The sequence below is a fragment of the Synchiropus splendidus genome, chromosome 17, assembly GCF_027744825.2.
Source record: "Synchiropus splendidus isolate RoL2022-P1 chromosome 17, RoL_Sspl_1.0, whole genome shotgun sequence".
Classification (NCBI taxonomy): Eukaryota; Metazoa; Chordata; class Actinopteri; order Syngnathiformes; family Callionymidae; genus Synchiropus; species Synchiropus splendidus.
In genome coordinates, this window is record NC_071350.1 from 5,093,166 (window position 1) to 5,108,637 (window position 15,472).

Here is a 15,472-nt window from a genome sequence, read left to right on the forward strand (position 1 = left end):
CCCGGATGGTTGCCACTCATCCCTCATTCTTGAAACTTGCTTCACCTATTTCTTATGACTAAACAGGCTTCCATGCTCATTTGGATGATGAGAACATCCAGCTGTCATGCAACGGTTCGGCATTTCTCCTCAGATACTAAGGCTAAAGAGCTTTTTTACTTGCATTCTAATGGTACGTGGATAGGATCTCCCACCAATGATGTCACAAAAGCTGGCTGGTTGTTCTCACTCTGTACAGCACAGCTCTGAATATGATCCATATTGAAGTAGTTATGCACTTATTTAGTATTGTAATTCTGCAGAACCAACTTTGTAGACGATATATGCTCATTTCATACTACATACTTATGCACTGTTCCAGAGGAGTGTCGGTGACACATTAATGTACTGGCAGATGACAACCTCTCTGGAAAACCAGAGAAGGATTGTTTCAATGTTGGGTAAAAGCACAGGTTGGAAACTGCAGCTGAGGGGCCAGATGCAGCCCTTGTATTCATGTGCCATTCATTGAGGTCAAAATAACAATCTTTACTAATTTCAAACGTAAGTTTTACCCCCCAAAAATATATCAACCAACTACATTAATAGGAAAACACCTTGTTAATAAGTACTTTATATCAGAATATGTTAGCCATAGCTAAGATATTCACAACTATATTAAAGATTCATAGTGAGAATCTTTAAACAAACCATTTATATAAAAGTAAATCATATTTGACGTTGCTTTTGACTAGTCTGTTTTTCTTTGCTTGACGGCCCCTCACGTCACAGCATATAATGTGGCCCCTCAGGAAACAGAATTGCACCCCCGTGGTATAGAAGATGATGCTGCAACAGATTCCCGACACTGAGTTCCAGAGGATGACAGAAGAATTAATGTGGGAAAGTGCTGAACAAACTTTTTTTTCATTCTACTGACTCTTCACATTCCTCTTGATTTAGAATTGATAAAATATAAACGCTTTTCTGAAGTTTGTCATATATTTTATTCAGCAACAGAAGATATGAATTAAAGTAGAATTATAGTTGTGCATTGCCTTATCATTAAAAGGCAGAAGAAATATTTGACATTTCTTGGGCTGTTTTCCACAAAACAGAGAGCAGATTTAAAAAAAAAAAAAAGTGATTCATATGTTTATTTTGTCCCACAACTGACTGAATTTACCTTTTGGGGACTAACACCTTGCAAATGTTTCGACTGCATAGAATTGACAGGGTAGACTATTAGTCCTCAAAGGGCAAATGAAAAGACATTCATTGTATTTACTGTATAAGCCTTTATTTGTAAAAAGTCTGTTGTTGGAATGATAACCCTTTTTATACCACTTACTTGAACACCTTGTATTTGTAAAAAAACACATTTTGTTCAAACACCTAAAAAAGCTGAGCAACACTGTAACATTAAATTGCACTGACAAAAAGAAATAACAATTTCTTACTACACAAATTTTGATTCCGCCAGAAATCAAACACCTTATCAAACAACTCAATCAAATAAGAGCCCAAATGTGAACAAAACAACTACGGTACAAAAAACTGAATGCATTTTACTCTTCCAGTGCCAGTCATTTAGATGAGTTACAGTTCCTTCAGATGAGTAACCAACAACAGTTAGAATAACAATCCATAACAAATGCAACAGATACAATAAATCAGAAATGAACACAGAATGAAATTCATAGTCAAAAATTAACAGGCTGTGGGTTTGTTGGCCTCTCTCCGTTTACCTCCAGTTCTTTTTTTTTTTTTTTCCCAGGAAATGTTTGCGGGTGAGATAGTAGCCTTTGTCGATGACATGTACCTGGAAACCAGAACAGATTTTGGCAAGAAACAGAGCTTCACCAGTGGAAAGAATCCAAAAGAGAATAGAGGGAACACCCACTCAGTGTGCATTCACATGGCTTTATGTTGAGATGCCGCTGCGGAGCATCCTTACATCCTTATAGTTGAAGGCTGATGTTAATGCTTCTGCTGAACCTGATAAAACTGCCGCATGCACTTTGTGCATTTTTTTTTCTCAGTATGAACCAACAAATTGGTTTAACCAGATTTTCCAGAGCCAGCTGTCAAACAAGTGCAATTTAAGCATGTAAACACAGGATCCTTCTTTCCCTGGATGATGAATCCGTTGTCTTATTGTAGAAAACATAGGAAAATAAACCTTTTTTTAAAACTCATGCAAAATAAAACCTACAAGGTCCTTGAAACACGGAATGCACCAACAGACGTTCCCCCGCCAGTGAAATGCTGCATGTCTGAAGGATTGAATTTTCCAAACTGGTCCAGATTTGGGAGACTTTCACAGCTCAAAATAGTATTTGGTTATTGGTCATGAAGCAACATGACTTCCTGCCACTGAATGAAGTTCTCACATTTAGGCCAAGCATGGTTACTAAGGTGTCATGTGCTCAATGATGCTGCCATTTTCAGCAGGTACGTGAAACATTACTCAGCAGAAAAAATATATGTATGTATTTAGAATAAACACCTTTTCTCCCATAAATGTTGGTTTTGTAATATTAAAATATACTGTTAATGGACTGAGATGACGTCAAGCCAGTCCACAGAGTAAAACACAGATGTGAATTGACAGGCCTTGTAGGTGCAGATTAAAAGATTTAAAAAATGGATTAAATAGAGATTCCTGCTGCTTCTCATGACTCAAATATATCAGTAGTTTTGTGAATGATGGCATTTAAAATTGAAGCAATTCAACATTACATTCTGAAGGTAAAACGGCTTGAGAAAACTGTTTGCATCTGGACTTCCATTTGACTTGCGCACGCTTGTGATGTCGCCAACTGAGCAGCGGCACTTGGTCAATCTGCTAAGTATCTTGCTCGAGGACACGTATGCCAGTTTTTTTGTTTTGAGGAAACAGGAAATAAAACCCCCTCTCGCCTTCTTAAGGCAATCCTGCTCCTCTAGCCTCTGTAACCCAGCGAAGGCCAAAATGCCCTGAACGATCTTAGTAGACTGGCGGGTGATAGTGTGGGGTATCGTCACGCCAAATGCTGCACCTTCTATTCGCTCACACCGTCCTCACTGTCAGAGGAACGTCTGTTGATTCCGTCGGTGCTCCGTTCACATTGTTTGTTTCTTTTTTGCTGTCTTTTTTTCTTCAGGTTTGCAGAAGTACGCCAATGCTAAAGAAGCTGTCCATGCCATCAGCAGTGAGGCTAGCTGGTATTAAGAACTGCCATGTTTCTGTTCATGCATTAAGAGCTATTAAGTGAAAGATATCATATTTACAGAACAATTCACATGTAATTACACATATACACTAGAGGCAAGAAAATTCACATTGAAATCAGTTCACTTTTTTTCTTCGCTGCCCGTTGAACACATGACGAGTGACTAAATAATAAAGTATGCCAAAGATACTCACAGCTTATCGAGGTGAATGTACTGGTCTGATTGTATGCTCGTGACGTCGGTGACACGTGGTGTGGAGTACAAATCGTGAGCGTGCCACTGCTGTGAATGTTGCTGTTTGAGTGTAGATGCCTTCAAAACGTGTGAGTAAATACATAATTTAAGTGCGGGAAGTAAAGAAAGCGCATTTCTCAGAATCCCTGAACAGGCTCATCCACACTGCTACCTTTAAATTTGTATGCTACTGAACATCAAAACAAGTTTTTCGGCCTTTGAATCCAATTGATTCTTGTGATGTTTCAAACTCCAGAGCAACACCAAAAACCCTAATGCAGTTGGAGGCGATCAGCGCCCAAACCCAGGTGCTACAGCATTAGTTTTACTTCACCGTAATCTGACTTTGACGACCGGCTTTCTTGCTACAGGAAAACATCTTAAACCTCCTGTTGACAGCTGCAGAGGCAGGACAAAACGTCCATGGCTAGCCGTTAGATGGGTGGTAAGTAGTAAGCGGTATATTTTAAAGCAAAAAGTTTCAGTTACAAACAATAAAATTAAAAACAATATACTTATATTTAGTATTTCTATAGCGGCGACTCCATATTAAACATTAATCTATAAATGAATATGAGATAGAATAAGCTTTTATATAAAAATAAATAAGTGGTTTTGTTTTTTAATATTAAAGATGCACAACAGAAATCGTGAGCTCATGTTGCAACATAAGGTCTGGATGAGAAACACTGGTGATGAAGCACTACAAAAGTATGTGGCTGGCAATCGTAGTCTCTCGATTGCGTAAGACAGCTGGTAAAAGGAGAGTGATATGTCAGTGGGAGTATCAGGTTGAAAGCCTGTTATTTTGGAATATAATACTGGATGATGTATAATGACTTAAAGGGCATTTAGGTGAGATAGCGGTGTTATTCAAGTGTATCATGTTCTCTCTGAAAACACTCCTGTAAGGCAGCTGTTGAAGGATTCTTTCCTATGCACTTGCGCACACCACAGTTTGTCTTTCACAAACATATATTCTACCTGTTTTCATGGACACTGAAAGTGTAAAATTTAACACCGTATTTTATAAGACTTGAAGCCATCATTTTGTTGTGAAAAGAATTGGCTCTCATCAGGATCTCGCACAGTTGAAGCAAAGTGGAAATGTGAGGCTGCACCACTGAGGCTCATGACAGTGTGCAGATGCAAAGTGTTGAGGCAAAGTGAAAAGGCCTTTTTCACATTTTTCTTTTGGCCAATCTTGACCTGTTCGCGAATGATGACAGTGAAGGTAACAAGTCAGCAATGCTCTGATGGATCTTTGCTGCAAACAAGTTGCATTCAGAGGTTAATAAAAAAAAAAAGTGAATTGATGCGAGGACATGTAGTGGTTCTGTGACCCACCGGTCGGAATTCCTCTCCAGGACTTCTGTTTACTGGGTTGCTTCAGTACAAGGGTTTGTAAGAACCTGATGGGGACTCATTGTTCTAGTCATGAGCTACTCCCATCACCCACTTGTCTAGCTTTAAACTAACATTCATATGTACCATAGCTTAGGAATAGACTGATAATAACTGAGTAAATACAGAAACAAAACACTCGGTGCAATATCTTGCAGTAAACTACATGGTTGAATTACTATTTGTATGTAGGATCTTTAAACCAAGTTAGTCAAAAGCATAGTCACACCAAGTTTGAAGATGCTTCCTGGTTTGGAGGCTTTTATTCAGGCTTTCTTTCTTTTCATCCAATTGAAGAAGCCTTTCCCTTGAAAGGAAGAATAAAAACAGACTCTGTCACGCTTTGGTGCCAAGTTTTAGTCTGTCTGATGGGTGTGAAGAAGCTGATATTCCTCCTAAAGATCAGATAGGTCCTGTAAGATAAGGTCTCTATTTGGTGATAAAACTTTAAAATGAAGTGAAACAATGTCAGGTTGATGGCACAAAAGTTTCTTCTGTCAAACTCCTCGGCTCGGTCAGAGTGGGCTTGTGACCTCCCTGACTGCGGCGTTGGCTCTTTCCAGCCGGTTGTACCTCAAAAGACAGGCCTCGCCAACTTATCTCTGAGGAGTCTAAGGCAGATGTCAGTCACCCACGCAAAGGGACCGGAGCTGAGTCAAACTAAGTTATGTGTCAAACGAAATGGAACAAAATAACAAACCAAGTTTTAGTTTAAAAAAAACAACAACATTTCCTCCCTTTTATCAATGTCATTTGCTACCTGGTTCTGTCCGTGTTGGTGAAATTTTCACAAGGCAGTTAGCTTGATTTGGCAAAGTGTGTTTTTGAGAGCCGTTTCTACTACACATCTCCGGTAACGCTCTGATGCTTCAGTGTAGAGCTACCACAGTGCTACTGTCCATTTGAAAACTAGAAACAAAACAAAACAAACCAATGGTGTTTTGTGCTACCGTTAAATTATAGGCATTATGTCAATGTTTGCAAACAAACCTGAGCACTGGAACTTCAACAGGACAACCATGAACATGAATTATAGGCCTTTTGGTCATCGATAAAACTATTTAAAACATTACTTTCCATCACGATCGTCAACACTTTTGCCTTCACAACTTCGACACCAAAGAAATGCTCAAAAAACAAATACTTTATAACCCAATGACAACTGCTCGAACTGTGGGCTAATGAATATATATGTTCACTTACATCTTCACCGTGGAAATAATTTGTCACAAAAGCCGCCCCCCATCAAAGCTACCCCATCCCACCTTTTCCTATTTAGCAAACACAAAGCAGTATATGACGTCAATGACTGTTCAAAAGAGCACATGAATCGATCAAAAGGAGGAAAGAAACAGGTATATGTATACTTCAATGAGAATATTGAATGATAAAAAATGTACAGGATATATATTCGTGTATATATATCTTTTTTCTCTTCCTCTTTAGAAATGGGTACCGCTCAGGTTCCTATCTCTTAATGCCCGAGCACGAACGTTCAGGGCACTCTCAGAAGTCACAGTAGTTCTCATATCTACATAAGTCAGCATTTGTTCGCAACCATTATGAAAAAGAATTCTCACCCAGGACGCGTCATCTCAAAATAACATGAGAAAAGATTTACAAGTTTGAAAAACTGCACTCAAACAACCTGCCAGTGCTGCCCTGTCATGGCAAGCATGAGGCCAGAGCTTCTGCAATGTAAAGAGAACGCTTTTCATTCAAAAAAACAACACGTAATCCATACAAGGTTGCTGTACATAGTAGAACCAGAGGGTGCCATGCACGTGATCCACTGCCGAGTGGCGGTCGGTGTTAGCGGTTCAAAGATCTCTCTCTTCTGACGCCTGTATGCAAAAGTTAATGACTCTGAGGCGGCTTCCCAAGAGCTTTCTTTTTTCTTTTCCTTTTTTTGTTTTCTTAGCTTTTTATAGCAAAAATATCATGCAGCCTTTAAGTTCCGAAAATCCCTGCTGGGATCCGTTTTGTATCGGGAGGCAAAGAAACTGAAAGCCGTGAAATTCTTCTCTTCGACATTCAAGTCATCCTATTCATACTTTGTACAGCAGAAAAGTCCTTCGGGTTTTGCATGTGTATATATAAATATAATATATGTATATATAAATATGCATATACATATGTTCAACTTGTATATGTGTATACATATTTTTAACTGTATCAAAGCCAATTTAATGTGCTCTCAAAATATGGCCCATGATTCCTAGTGGGATGCACATCAATTCACATAGTACAACCAGTAGATTAGGTTGAAAAATCCAAAAGTGATGGGGAAAATGACCCGGGACCACTTGTCAATGGTGCTAACATCTGACAGGTTGGGGATTTTCAACTTGAGCTTGGAGGAGCGCCGTCGTAGCCGACAATTAGCCCGGTTCCGCATGGCGGTGCGGTCGAGGGAGTGATGGCTGAAGCCATCCCGGGGCGTCATGGGCTTCCTGAATTGGACACCGGAGCTGTCGAAGGACATGACAGAATTCCGAGAGTCACTGACGCTGCTTCCCACATCAGAAGGCATCACTTCGTTGTTCATCTCCAGAGTGGTGAGGAGAATGTTTCCATATGCGTCCACCTGGGAGGAAGAAGGAGAAGCGGTCAGGGACGACTCAAGAATATTTGAGCCTCAACTTGCCCTAAAACCTTGCACAACGAAAGCTGCCACCCCCCAACCATCAACTGAACTCATGCAGGGATGATATGCCATGTCTTTCTGCATGAAGGGCCAAGAAAATGACATTATTTGTTTGTTGGTTTTTTGTCCACAAAAACATAGTCTAACTTGGTTAGTCCTCTTATTCAGTTCCATATTTGTAGCTGCAAAACTAGTCATATCAAGGTGTTTTATTGTCCAATAATTTCCAAGTTAATGCAGATTCATTCATATTTCAGTTTGGCATGGCCAACACATCCTCACTGCCGTGTCGTGATGTTGGGAAAGTTGCCTTTTGCGTCCTATACTGATGACAAAGGCAGCCTTCAGCATCCCATATGGACACATGGGCAGCACGACACGTGAAAAATAGATGGAGGTTGGGCTTCATGTAAGCCATGGGATGGCGCCCCATTCATTCTACGTTTAACAATGTGCCACTGTGCAACGCACGGTATGCTGAAGGCTGCCCTTTACGTGAGTATAGTACGCAAAAGTTCACCTTCCCAATGTCACCGAGGAAATGAGGATGGGTTGGCTTAGCTTAGAAGTCGCCATATTTCATTTCATATTTCTCTTCAACTTCCTCACACATCGTTCAGATGCTGTCCAAGTGAGTGGTTCGTATCCATTTGAGCATATACCAAAGGTTCCATGGGAGCTCAATATTGAGCAAATGTGAGTCCCACGTCACAGTAAAAGATCATTCTATTGGCCCTTGAGAGTCAAAGAAGATAGAACTACCAACAGTTTCAAATATCTGGCTGCCCTGTAGCTGATATGATTGCTAAATGCATGTACCCCGACTTTTCTTTGTTCCTCGAGATACAGATTTCTTCGCTGTGTATATGACCTGAAGGTGTTGGTTTGATACGGCGCGGAAATGGAGTCCTTGCAATGTGAAAGAAAAAATGAGAACATTAAAAGACGACTACAGAATTCCTGGCAAAGAAGCACATTTTCATTTCGATACATAATGTACAAAGTCAAGAGTATGACATTCTGAAAATTAGCTTAGCATTAAGTAGTCGACATACAAAAAGAGGCTTCATTCACGACATCGTCTGTCAAGAATCCACACTCTCACATTTTGGGCCCAAAACACATGTAAGGATAGAAGCTAGTGAGTGAGAATGAATGAAGCCCACGGCATTATCGTGGACAAGAACCTAAATAAGAAATGAGTGTTTACACCACTGCTGAGCTAGATGAATGGCTATCTCCATGAAAAGAGCGGCGCTCGATAGAAAGCAGTCAGTGCTTGAGGGAGAAGCGATGGAAGATGGTTGGTGGATGCTTATTGGTATGGTGTTTCAGCATAAGCACACTTTACTTAAGGAAATACTGTCTGTGTTTTCCTAGAAACCACTTCTCTGCTGAGGAATGGGTGCAGTGTATTTGTTTGTATTTGAACTCTGACTGACTTAGAAGTGAAAGCATAATAGAGGCTGGAGACGTAGATGCAAACCTGTTCCCTCAGGCGCTTCTCTTCGTATCTTGTGCGTTCGTTGTTCGTTTTGTTCAGCCGCTCATTGATTTTCTTCTGCTGCGCCGGGCCACGGCCAAAGAACACATAATTTACAAAGGCATATTCGAGCAGGGCCAGGAACACAAACACAAAACAGCCCATGAGGTAGACATCGATGGCTTTCACGTATGGAATCTTTGGGAGAGTCTCCCTAAGGTGGGTGTTAATAGTTGTCATGGTCAGCACCGTCGTCACACCTGCACACAGGAAGACACGGGTTTCATCCAGACAGTCGCAGTTTTATCTCTGCACTGATGCAGCAGGTACCTGCTACTACAGTGAAAGGTGACGCCCTATAGTGTAACATATTACTACAACTCAGATAGTGTCTCACTGTGTTTCTTAGCTTCTGTCTTGGGACTGTTTTCCAGTACAGTCATCAGAATCTTATGGTGAGGAAAACATACTCTAAATCAGGGGGTTCTAACTGATCCGCAAAATGGCCGCAGTGGGTGAAGGTTTTTTGTTGTCAACAATAAGGAGGACACCTTTTTCACCAATCAGGTGTCGCTTGTTTCAGCTGACACCTGATTGGTTAACCTCCGTGCGCTTGTTTGGTTGGACCTAAAAACCGCCTTTTGGGGACCAGTTTGAGAACCCTGCTCAAAATTCTTTTCAAGATTGACTTGAAGTGAAAATAAGCAAATTAACCACTGTAAATCAGGGAAAACATGGTGAGTTATTTTGCATCATTTGATCTTCTGGATCAACGGGAAATCATGTCTTAGACTTAGACTTCCTTCCAGTGAGACCTTGGCAACGAAATGTCGTTGCTTGGCTTCCGGGTCAAACAATAATAAATAAAATCCTAATGCTATCCTAAAGCTATTGTTTTAAATGCAAAGAAAGTGCAAGTAAGTAAAGTAAAATGCGAGACAGAAAACAGAATCACTGAATGACCAGTAAGTAAACTGCACCAACAAACAAAAAAGAGAAACATTGTAGCAGCTGAGGAGGTTAGTGTTTCGTGTCTCACTTTAAAGCAGAATAGGATGGCAGTTATGCTAAGACTCAACAGACTTAGGGTTTATGTTCCATGTGAGTGGCTGCTTATGTTATTGTTATTCATTAGTGATGGGTGGATGAGGTTTCATGACACAGTATTGCAGGGTTGATGAAACAGCATCCTAATTTTCAGGGGCCACTAGATGGCGCTATTGGTTATTGGAAATGTTCAGGGATGTTTTTCACTACACAATGGTTAAGGCTTCCACTACTCTGAATGTACTTGAAATTCTTATGAAATTGAAATTCTTTTACAAATATTTTCCGGACATTAAAAGAGCTTTTGTTTACCATCGTGATGTATTGTGCTATTGTCAAACTGAAGCAAAATACAGTATATATATATATATATATATATTGTTGTTTAAATGTATGTATGGGTCCATCATTTGACTCAGTAACATACCAAATTCTTGTGGCAAATATTCTTATACCATTAAACTGCGATAAATTGAGATTAATTCACCACAAATTCTTGAATTAACTAGATAATTTTTTTTAATCGAATCCCACCCGTAATTCATTGACGCTCTCATCATCCTGTATCTGCTCTTGAGATGTAAGATGCAAGATGTAAACCATGAATCTGTATCATAACAAGGCGCTACATCTGCGATGAGCAAAGCTCCTGCAGGAATAATCATCATGGGGAATTTCAAAGTGACAAGATAGAATAAAAAAAACGCTGATTTAGCGGCAAGGCTTTAGGTGTCTCATTGATACTCTGATATTTCAAAAAGTGCAGGCGCAGGATTTTTTCCCTCCCTTTCAAATCAAAGCGGCTCTCCGCACTTAATTTGCCGCGCGGCGCTGGCAGCGTTAGCTTGCGCCAGCGAGGTGCTGTTGGTTGGATTATAATGGGGACAGTGACTGTGTCTTACCCAGAGCCACCCGAGCTGCAGAGGCATCATAATTGATCCAGAAGGAGACCCAGGAGAGGATGGTGATCAAGATAGAGGGCATATATGTCTGCAGGATGAAATACCCAATGTTCCTCTTAATCCTGAAACTCAGCGAAAGCCTGGGGTAGGAACCTATGAAACGACAGGAAGAAAGCAAGAGTATGGGAGGAAGCAGAACAATTCGCCAAAGAGGGAGAGATGTTGACACAACTTAGGGACTTCCAAAGTCTGCACTTTGACAATACGCGGGGTAGTCATTTCTCCATTTGTTCAGATGGAGCACTTAATTTCCCCAAAGCGATGGATTCCTTTCCAGGGACAAGTTCGATTCCAATTAAACATGGCAGGAAAGTCGCAAACACGGCAGATTTTTCTGCAACCCCCTATCTCAGCAGGCAGCGCCAGCATCCCTGGGAGAATTGTCACAGTGATCCGCTTGGCTTCTCATTCTCACTTTCTCACTCCTCTAAACATTACCAAAAGGCCATTTTAAAAGGCGTGTGATTGCAAGGCATTTCTTTCCACCATGGAGGGGGGGACAAAAAAAAGTGTAAAAGTAAATTATTCCATTGTAGATTTTCTTAGAAAATGTCAGCCAGTCGGCCAGCGACTGTAATTGGTATTTTCAATGCACTTTAATTTAAGCAAGCACAGAAATAAAATACCGACGGAAAAGCGATACAAACAAGCAAGCGGGACGTTTCCCCTCCAGATACGCAGCCGTATTTACCGGTGTGGAAACCACACACATTTCTTTAAACTGTTAAACTTCATGGCATGTAAGTCATTGCTACTTTTATTGCTTATTTGTCACAAAAAGGGGGCAAAATAAAGCTCCAGTTGGAAGTGAAGACTCTGCTCTAACAGGCCAGTTGCTATGAGCACCGCTCGGTGATGAATGACCTCATCATCTCCAGGTTCCTGTAAATCTTTTAATGAATCAATACCTCAGCATACATACTTCATCAAGTTCCAGACCAACTATTTCGATCGCTGTAGTAAATCCCATAATAATGTCAGCTGTAAATATTCGGCATTTGATTGAATTCAAAGACAAAATTGCCCCCACATCGGACGTTTGTGTAGAACGGAGAGGAGGCATCATGCTGGGTGCCACCGTAGCACGACTGTAGAACTGAAGCTCTGTGCTAGGTGGCTCCTCAGTGGTGTTATTCTTTCGTATATGTGCTCACCTGTAATGAACCTGACCTCCCTGGATACCAGGCGAATGTCCACGATGGAGAACTGAGGTAACTCCAACTTGTCCACACCTGTCACAGCAGCGTTGCCTCCTTGCCAGAAGAACACAATATCGTCTGTGGTGTATCCATCTGTGTGGCAGAGAGACACTGTCATACAGACGGGCCGACACATGGAAATCCTCGGAATAGCTTTCTCTCGCGGCCACACACCTTTTGTTCTATACATAGTTAATAAAAAACTTTTCAGAAGTTTATAATCTTGCCGAGGTTATCGAAGTAACAAGGTCGCCAAGCATTTTATATTATCAGACATGCTCAAGCAATTTTCCTATATTTTTCTTGTCACAAATTTCATTCTAAGGTTCTTAAAGAATCAAATAAATATTAGGGAAGCTCACCATCATTACGTTAAGTCCAAGCTAAGAATTACTCTTCCATTGAGCAATTGCAAAAAATTCACTTTTCTATTCTTTATGCAACTGCTTCAGTGTTGCAAATGTGTCTTTCTAGATATTGGCCCTCACAAGACTTTATCCAGTAAGAGTTTAGCTTCATGAAACAGTGCCCTTTTTTTTAAGTGTGCAGTAGGTGGCACAAAAAACAATCGAGGCTATATTGAAATACACTCAGTGTTTTGGGTTCACTTTCTGCATCCCATTGTTTGAATGGTGTGTCCAACAACAGAGCGTCTCATGAGGTTTCATGAAACAGCATTATCATTTTTAGAAGCCAAACACTCAGTTTCTAAATTTTTACAACTACAACTGCTTCAGTGAAACATCAAATCATTTTTAAAATTGACAGCGCCACCGGCTGAGCTCTGGAAATAAGGACACTGTTTCATGAAACCTCGTCCGCCCATCTGTAGCTATTAGGTTGCTTTTCAAGCACATGATCTTCAGAATTAGAACTGATTCGAAATCACTCCACACTCAGTGTTTTGGGTTCACTTTCTGCATCCCACTGTTTGAATGGCGTGTCCAACAACAGAGCGTCTCATGAGGTTTCATGAAACAGCATTATCATTTTTAGAAGCCAATCACTCAGTTTAAAAATTTTTACAACTACAACTGCTTCAGTGAAACATCAAATCATTTTTAAAATTGACAGCACCACCGGCTGAGCTCTGGAAATAAGGACACTGTTTCATGAAACCTCGTCCGCCCATCTGTAGCTATTAAGTTGCTTTTCAAGCACATGATCTTCAGAATTAGAATTGATTCGAAATCACTCCACTAACTGAAGCTGGGCAGCATTGCATTGCATATATGCTTTAGCTTGGTACTGGCATAGACTCTTCCTTTCATTGTCTTTCCGCACTTGTCTACACCAAGCCTCCACCTTCTTCCGAGAACCATCCTAGCCTGCAATGGAAATCCTTGTCAATAGGGATGGGCTGACAAGGTTTTCAGTGGTCAGTAGATGGCGCTTTTGACTTCAGTTTTCACTGAAACAGCTGTTCAGAACCAAAAATGTCCAAACCATCCCTCCCAAAAATGAGAGCGGCCCCTCATACATACCCATTCCTCATGTTTTTCCTCCTCATTACCATTGACAATGTTTCAGAGATTCAGACAATTAATAAGGAATTTGAAGCAGCAATTATAACTCCATAAATTCCATAAATGTTGTCCTCACTGCAGTTGCAACATATCGGTTATTAGCGTATAGCATCCAAAAATGTCCCTTGCTGCCATTGTAAAAGAATTTGTGCATCAATAAATGGCGATGAGTCTAAAACGTTTGATTCCCGTTTGAACTTAATGCAGGTTTTTCCCTACAATATGACCAGTCAACAAAAAGCTTTAAGGCAAAAATTGACTTCAATAAAATGTCTCATCAAATCATTCTGTGTTCTTGCAACAGGAAACCATTTTGGTGAAAACATGTCCTTCTATGGTGGACTGAACCTCTACAGAAGACATTCGTCCTCACCCATGGCTACTTGGTCACACAGTCACCCACGGCACCACCATAGATCTTTGCCAATGGGTTTAGTGCGCGCTCTCCACTTCCCAGTGTGGGAAGTGTTAACATGGTTCCCAGACCTGGACAGTCGTAAACTCTCTTGGCAACAGAATTCATTTCCATGAAATCTCTCTCTGGAGGTGGGTTGCTTATGGGAAAGGGAAATGTGACAATGGCCATGAAATGAACCAAGCGGCTGGTTCATCAATCAAAGTGAAGGTTGACACCGCACCGCTCCCACCGTCACCCGGGCCGGGTGTGACCATAAACATCAAATATACAGGCCTGCAGCTTTTTAATCTGCAGAATATCCATATTTCACCGCCAGGCCATCTCTCCAAGGGTCAAGGTAGCAGAAGCCGCAAATATGCATGTGTGTTGAATGATGGAGCGGTCAATAAAAGGATCCAGCAAATACCATTTTTAATTACACCAGGAACACATCTGCTCCTGGATGGTGATTTATCTACATGAACACAGTTCGGGGAAGTCAATGAATAACAAGCATATCAGCACATTATAAACATCTTATCACTATTAATAATATATTAATTACTATTAATAACTATTAAAACTATTAATAATGCAATAAACATGAATCCACAGACATGAAACTTGTGCACAAACAAACAATATTGCTTGTAATCATGTTATAAACATTTGTCATACTTGGCTTCATAAACAATACATATATTTCTAACATCTATAAAGATCTCAGATATAAATATTAATATTAATCTGCTATGGAATTTATTTTAGAACGTAGGGCCCATTGTTTTTACTCACGTTATATTTAAGAAAAAATGGCCATTTGTTTGAGCATTAGCTTGCAGCTGACGGATTTGTGATGATAATCTCAAGATATTATACTGGATAAACCAGTGATGGGTAGATGAGGTATAATAGCACAGTATTACAGGGTTGATGAAACCGTGTACCAATTTTCAGAGGCTACTAGATGAAGGGAGGTTCCATTGGATTAGTTGTTCAAGTCCAAACATTTTACAGCAGACAAAGCCATCTGGAGGCCTCTGAGAATCAGGACACTGTTTCATGAAACCTCATCTATTCTTCAATACTGTGTCATGAAACCTTATCTACACTTCAATACTGTGTCATGAAACCTCATCTACACTTCAATACGGTGTCATGAAACCTCTTCTACTCTTCACTACTGTGCCATGAAACCCCACCGACACATCACTAAACTGTATATATTATTGAAATTAAAAGCAGCTAAAATAAAACACTCCACCATATTGGTATTTTCCTGCCGTATGACAACTCAAAAACTGTCGAAACTGCAATAAAAATTCGTCATTCTGAGCTCCACAACATATTTGTATCAGTATTTGTTTCAGTAACATCA

General features: G+C 40.4%; 1 protein-coding gene across 3 annotated transcripts in view; it reads right to left on the reverse strand.

Annotated features, from left to right (window-relative positions):
- Window positions 1-1,077: 1,077 nt before the first annotated feature.
- The window catches only part of gabrb4 (gamma-aminobutyric acid type A receptor subunit beta4), a 60,890-nt gene continuing 46,495 nt past the window's right edge, over window positions 1,078-15,472 (reverse strand). For 2 of the 3 annotated variants that reach the window (XM_053847409.1, XM_053847408.1), the window contains 5 exons: window positions 12,127-12,264; window positions 10,913-11,065; window positions 8,967-9,223; window positions 8,300-8,389; window positions 1,079-7,420 (listed from right to left, as the gene is read on the reverse strand). In XM_053847409.1, the coding sequence (XP_053703384.1) occupies window positions 7,067-7,420; window positions 8,300-8,389; window positions 8,967-9,223; window positions 10,913-11,065; window positions 12,127-12,264 (992 nt within the window). In that variant the 3' untranslated portion in view covers window positions 1,079-7,066. Of the gene's footprint in view, window positions 7,421-8,299; window positions 8,390-8,966; window positions 9,224-10,912; window positions 11,066-12,126; window positions 12,265-15,472 lie in introns of all 3 variants that reach the window. The other variant, XM_053847410.1, reaches the window with a different exon arrangement.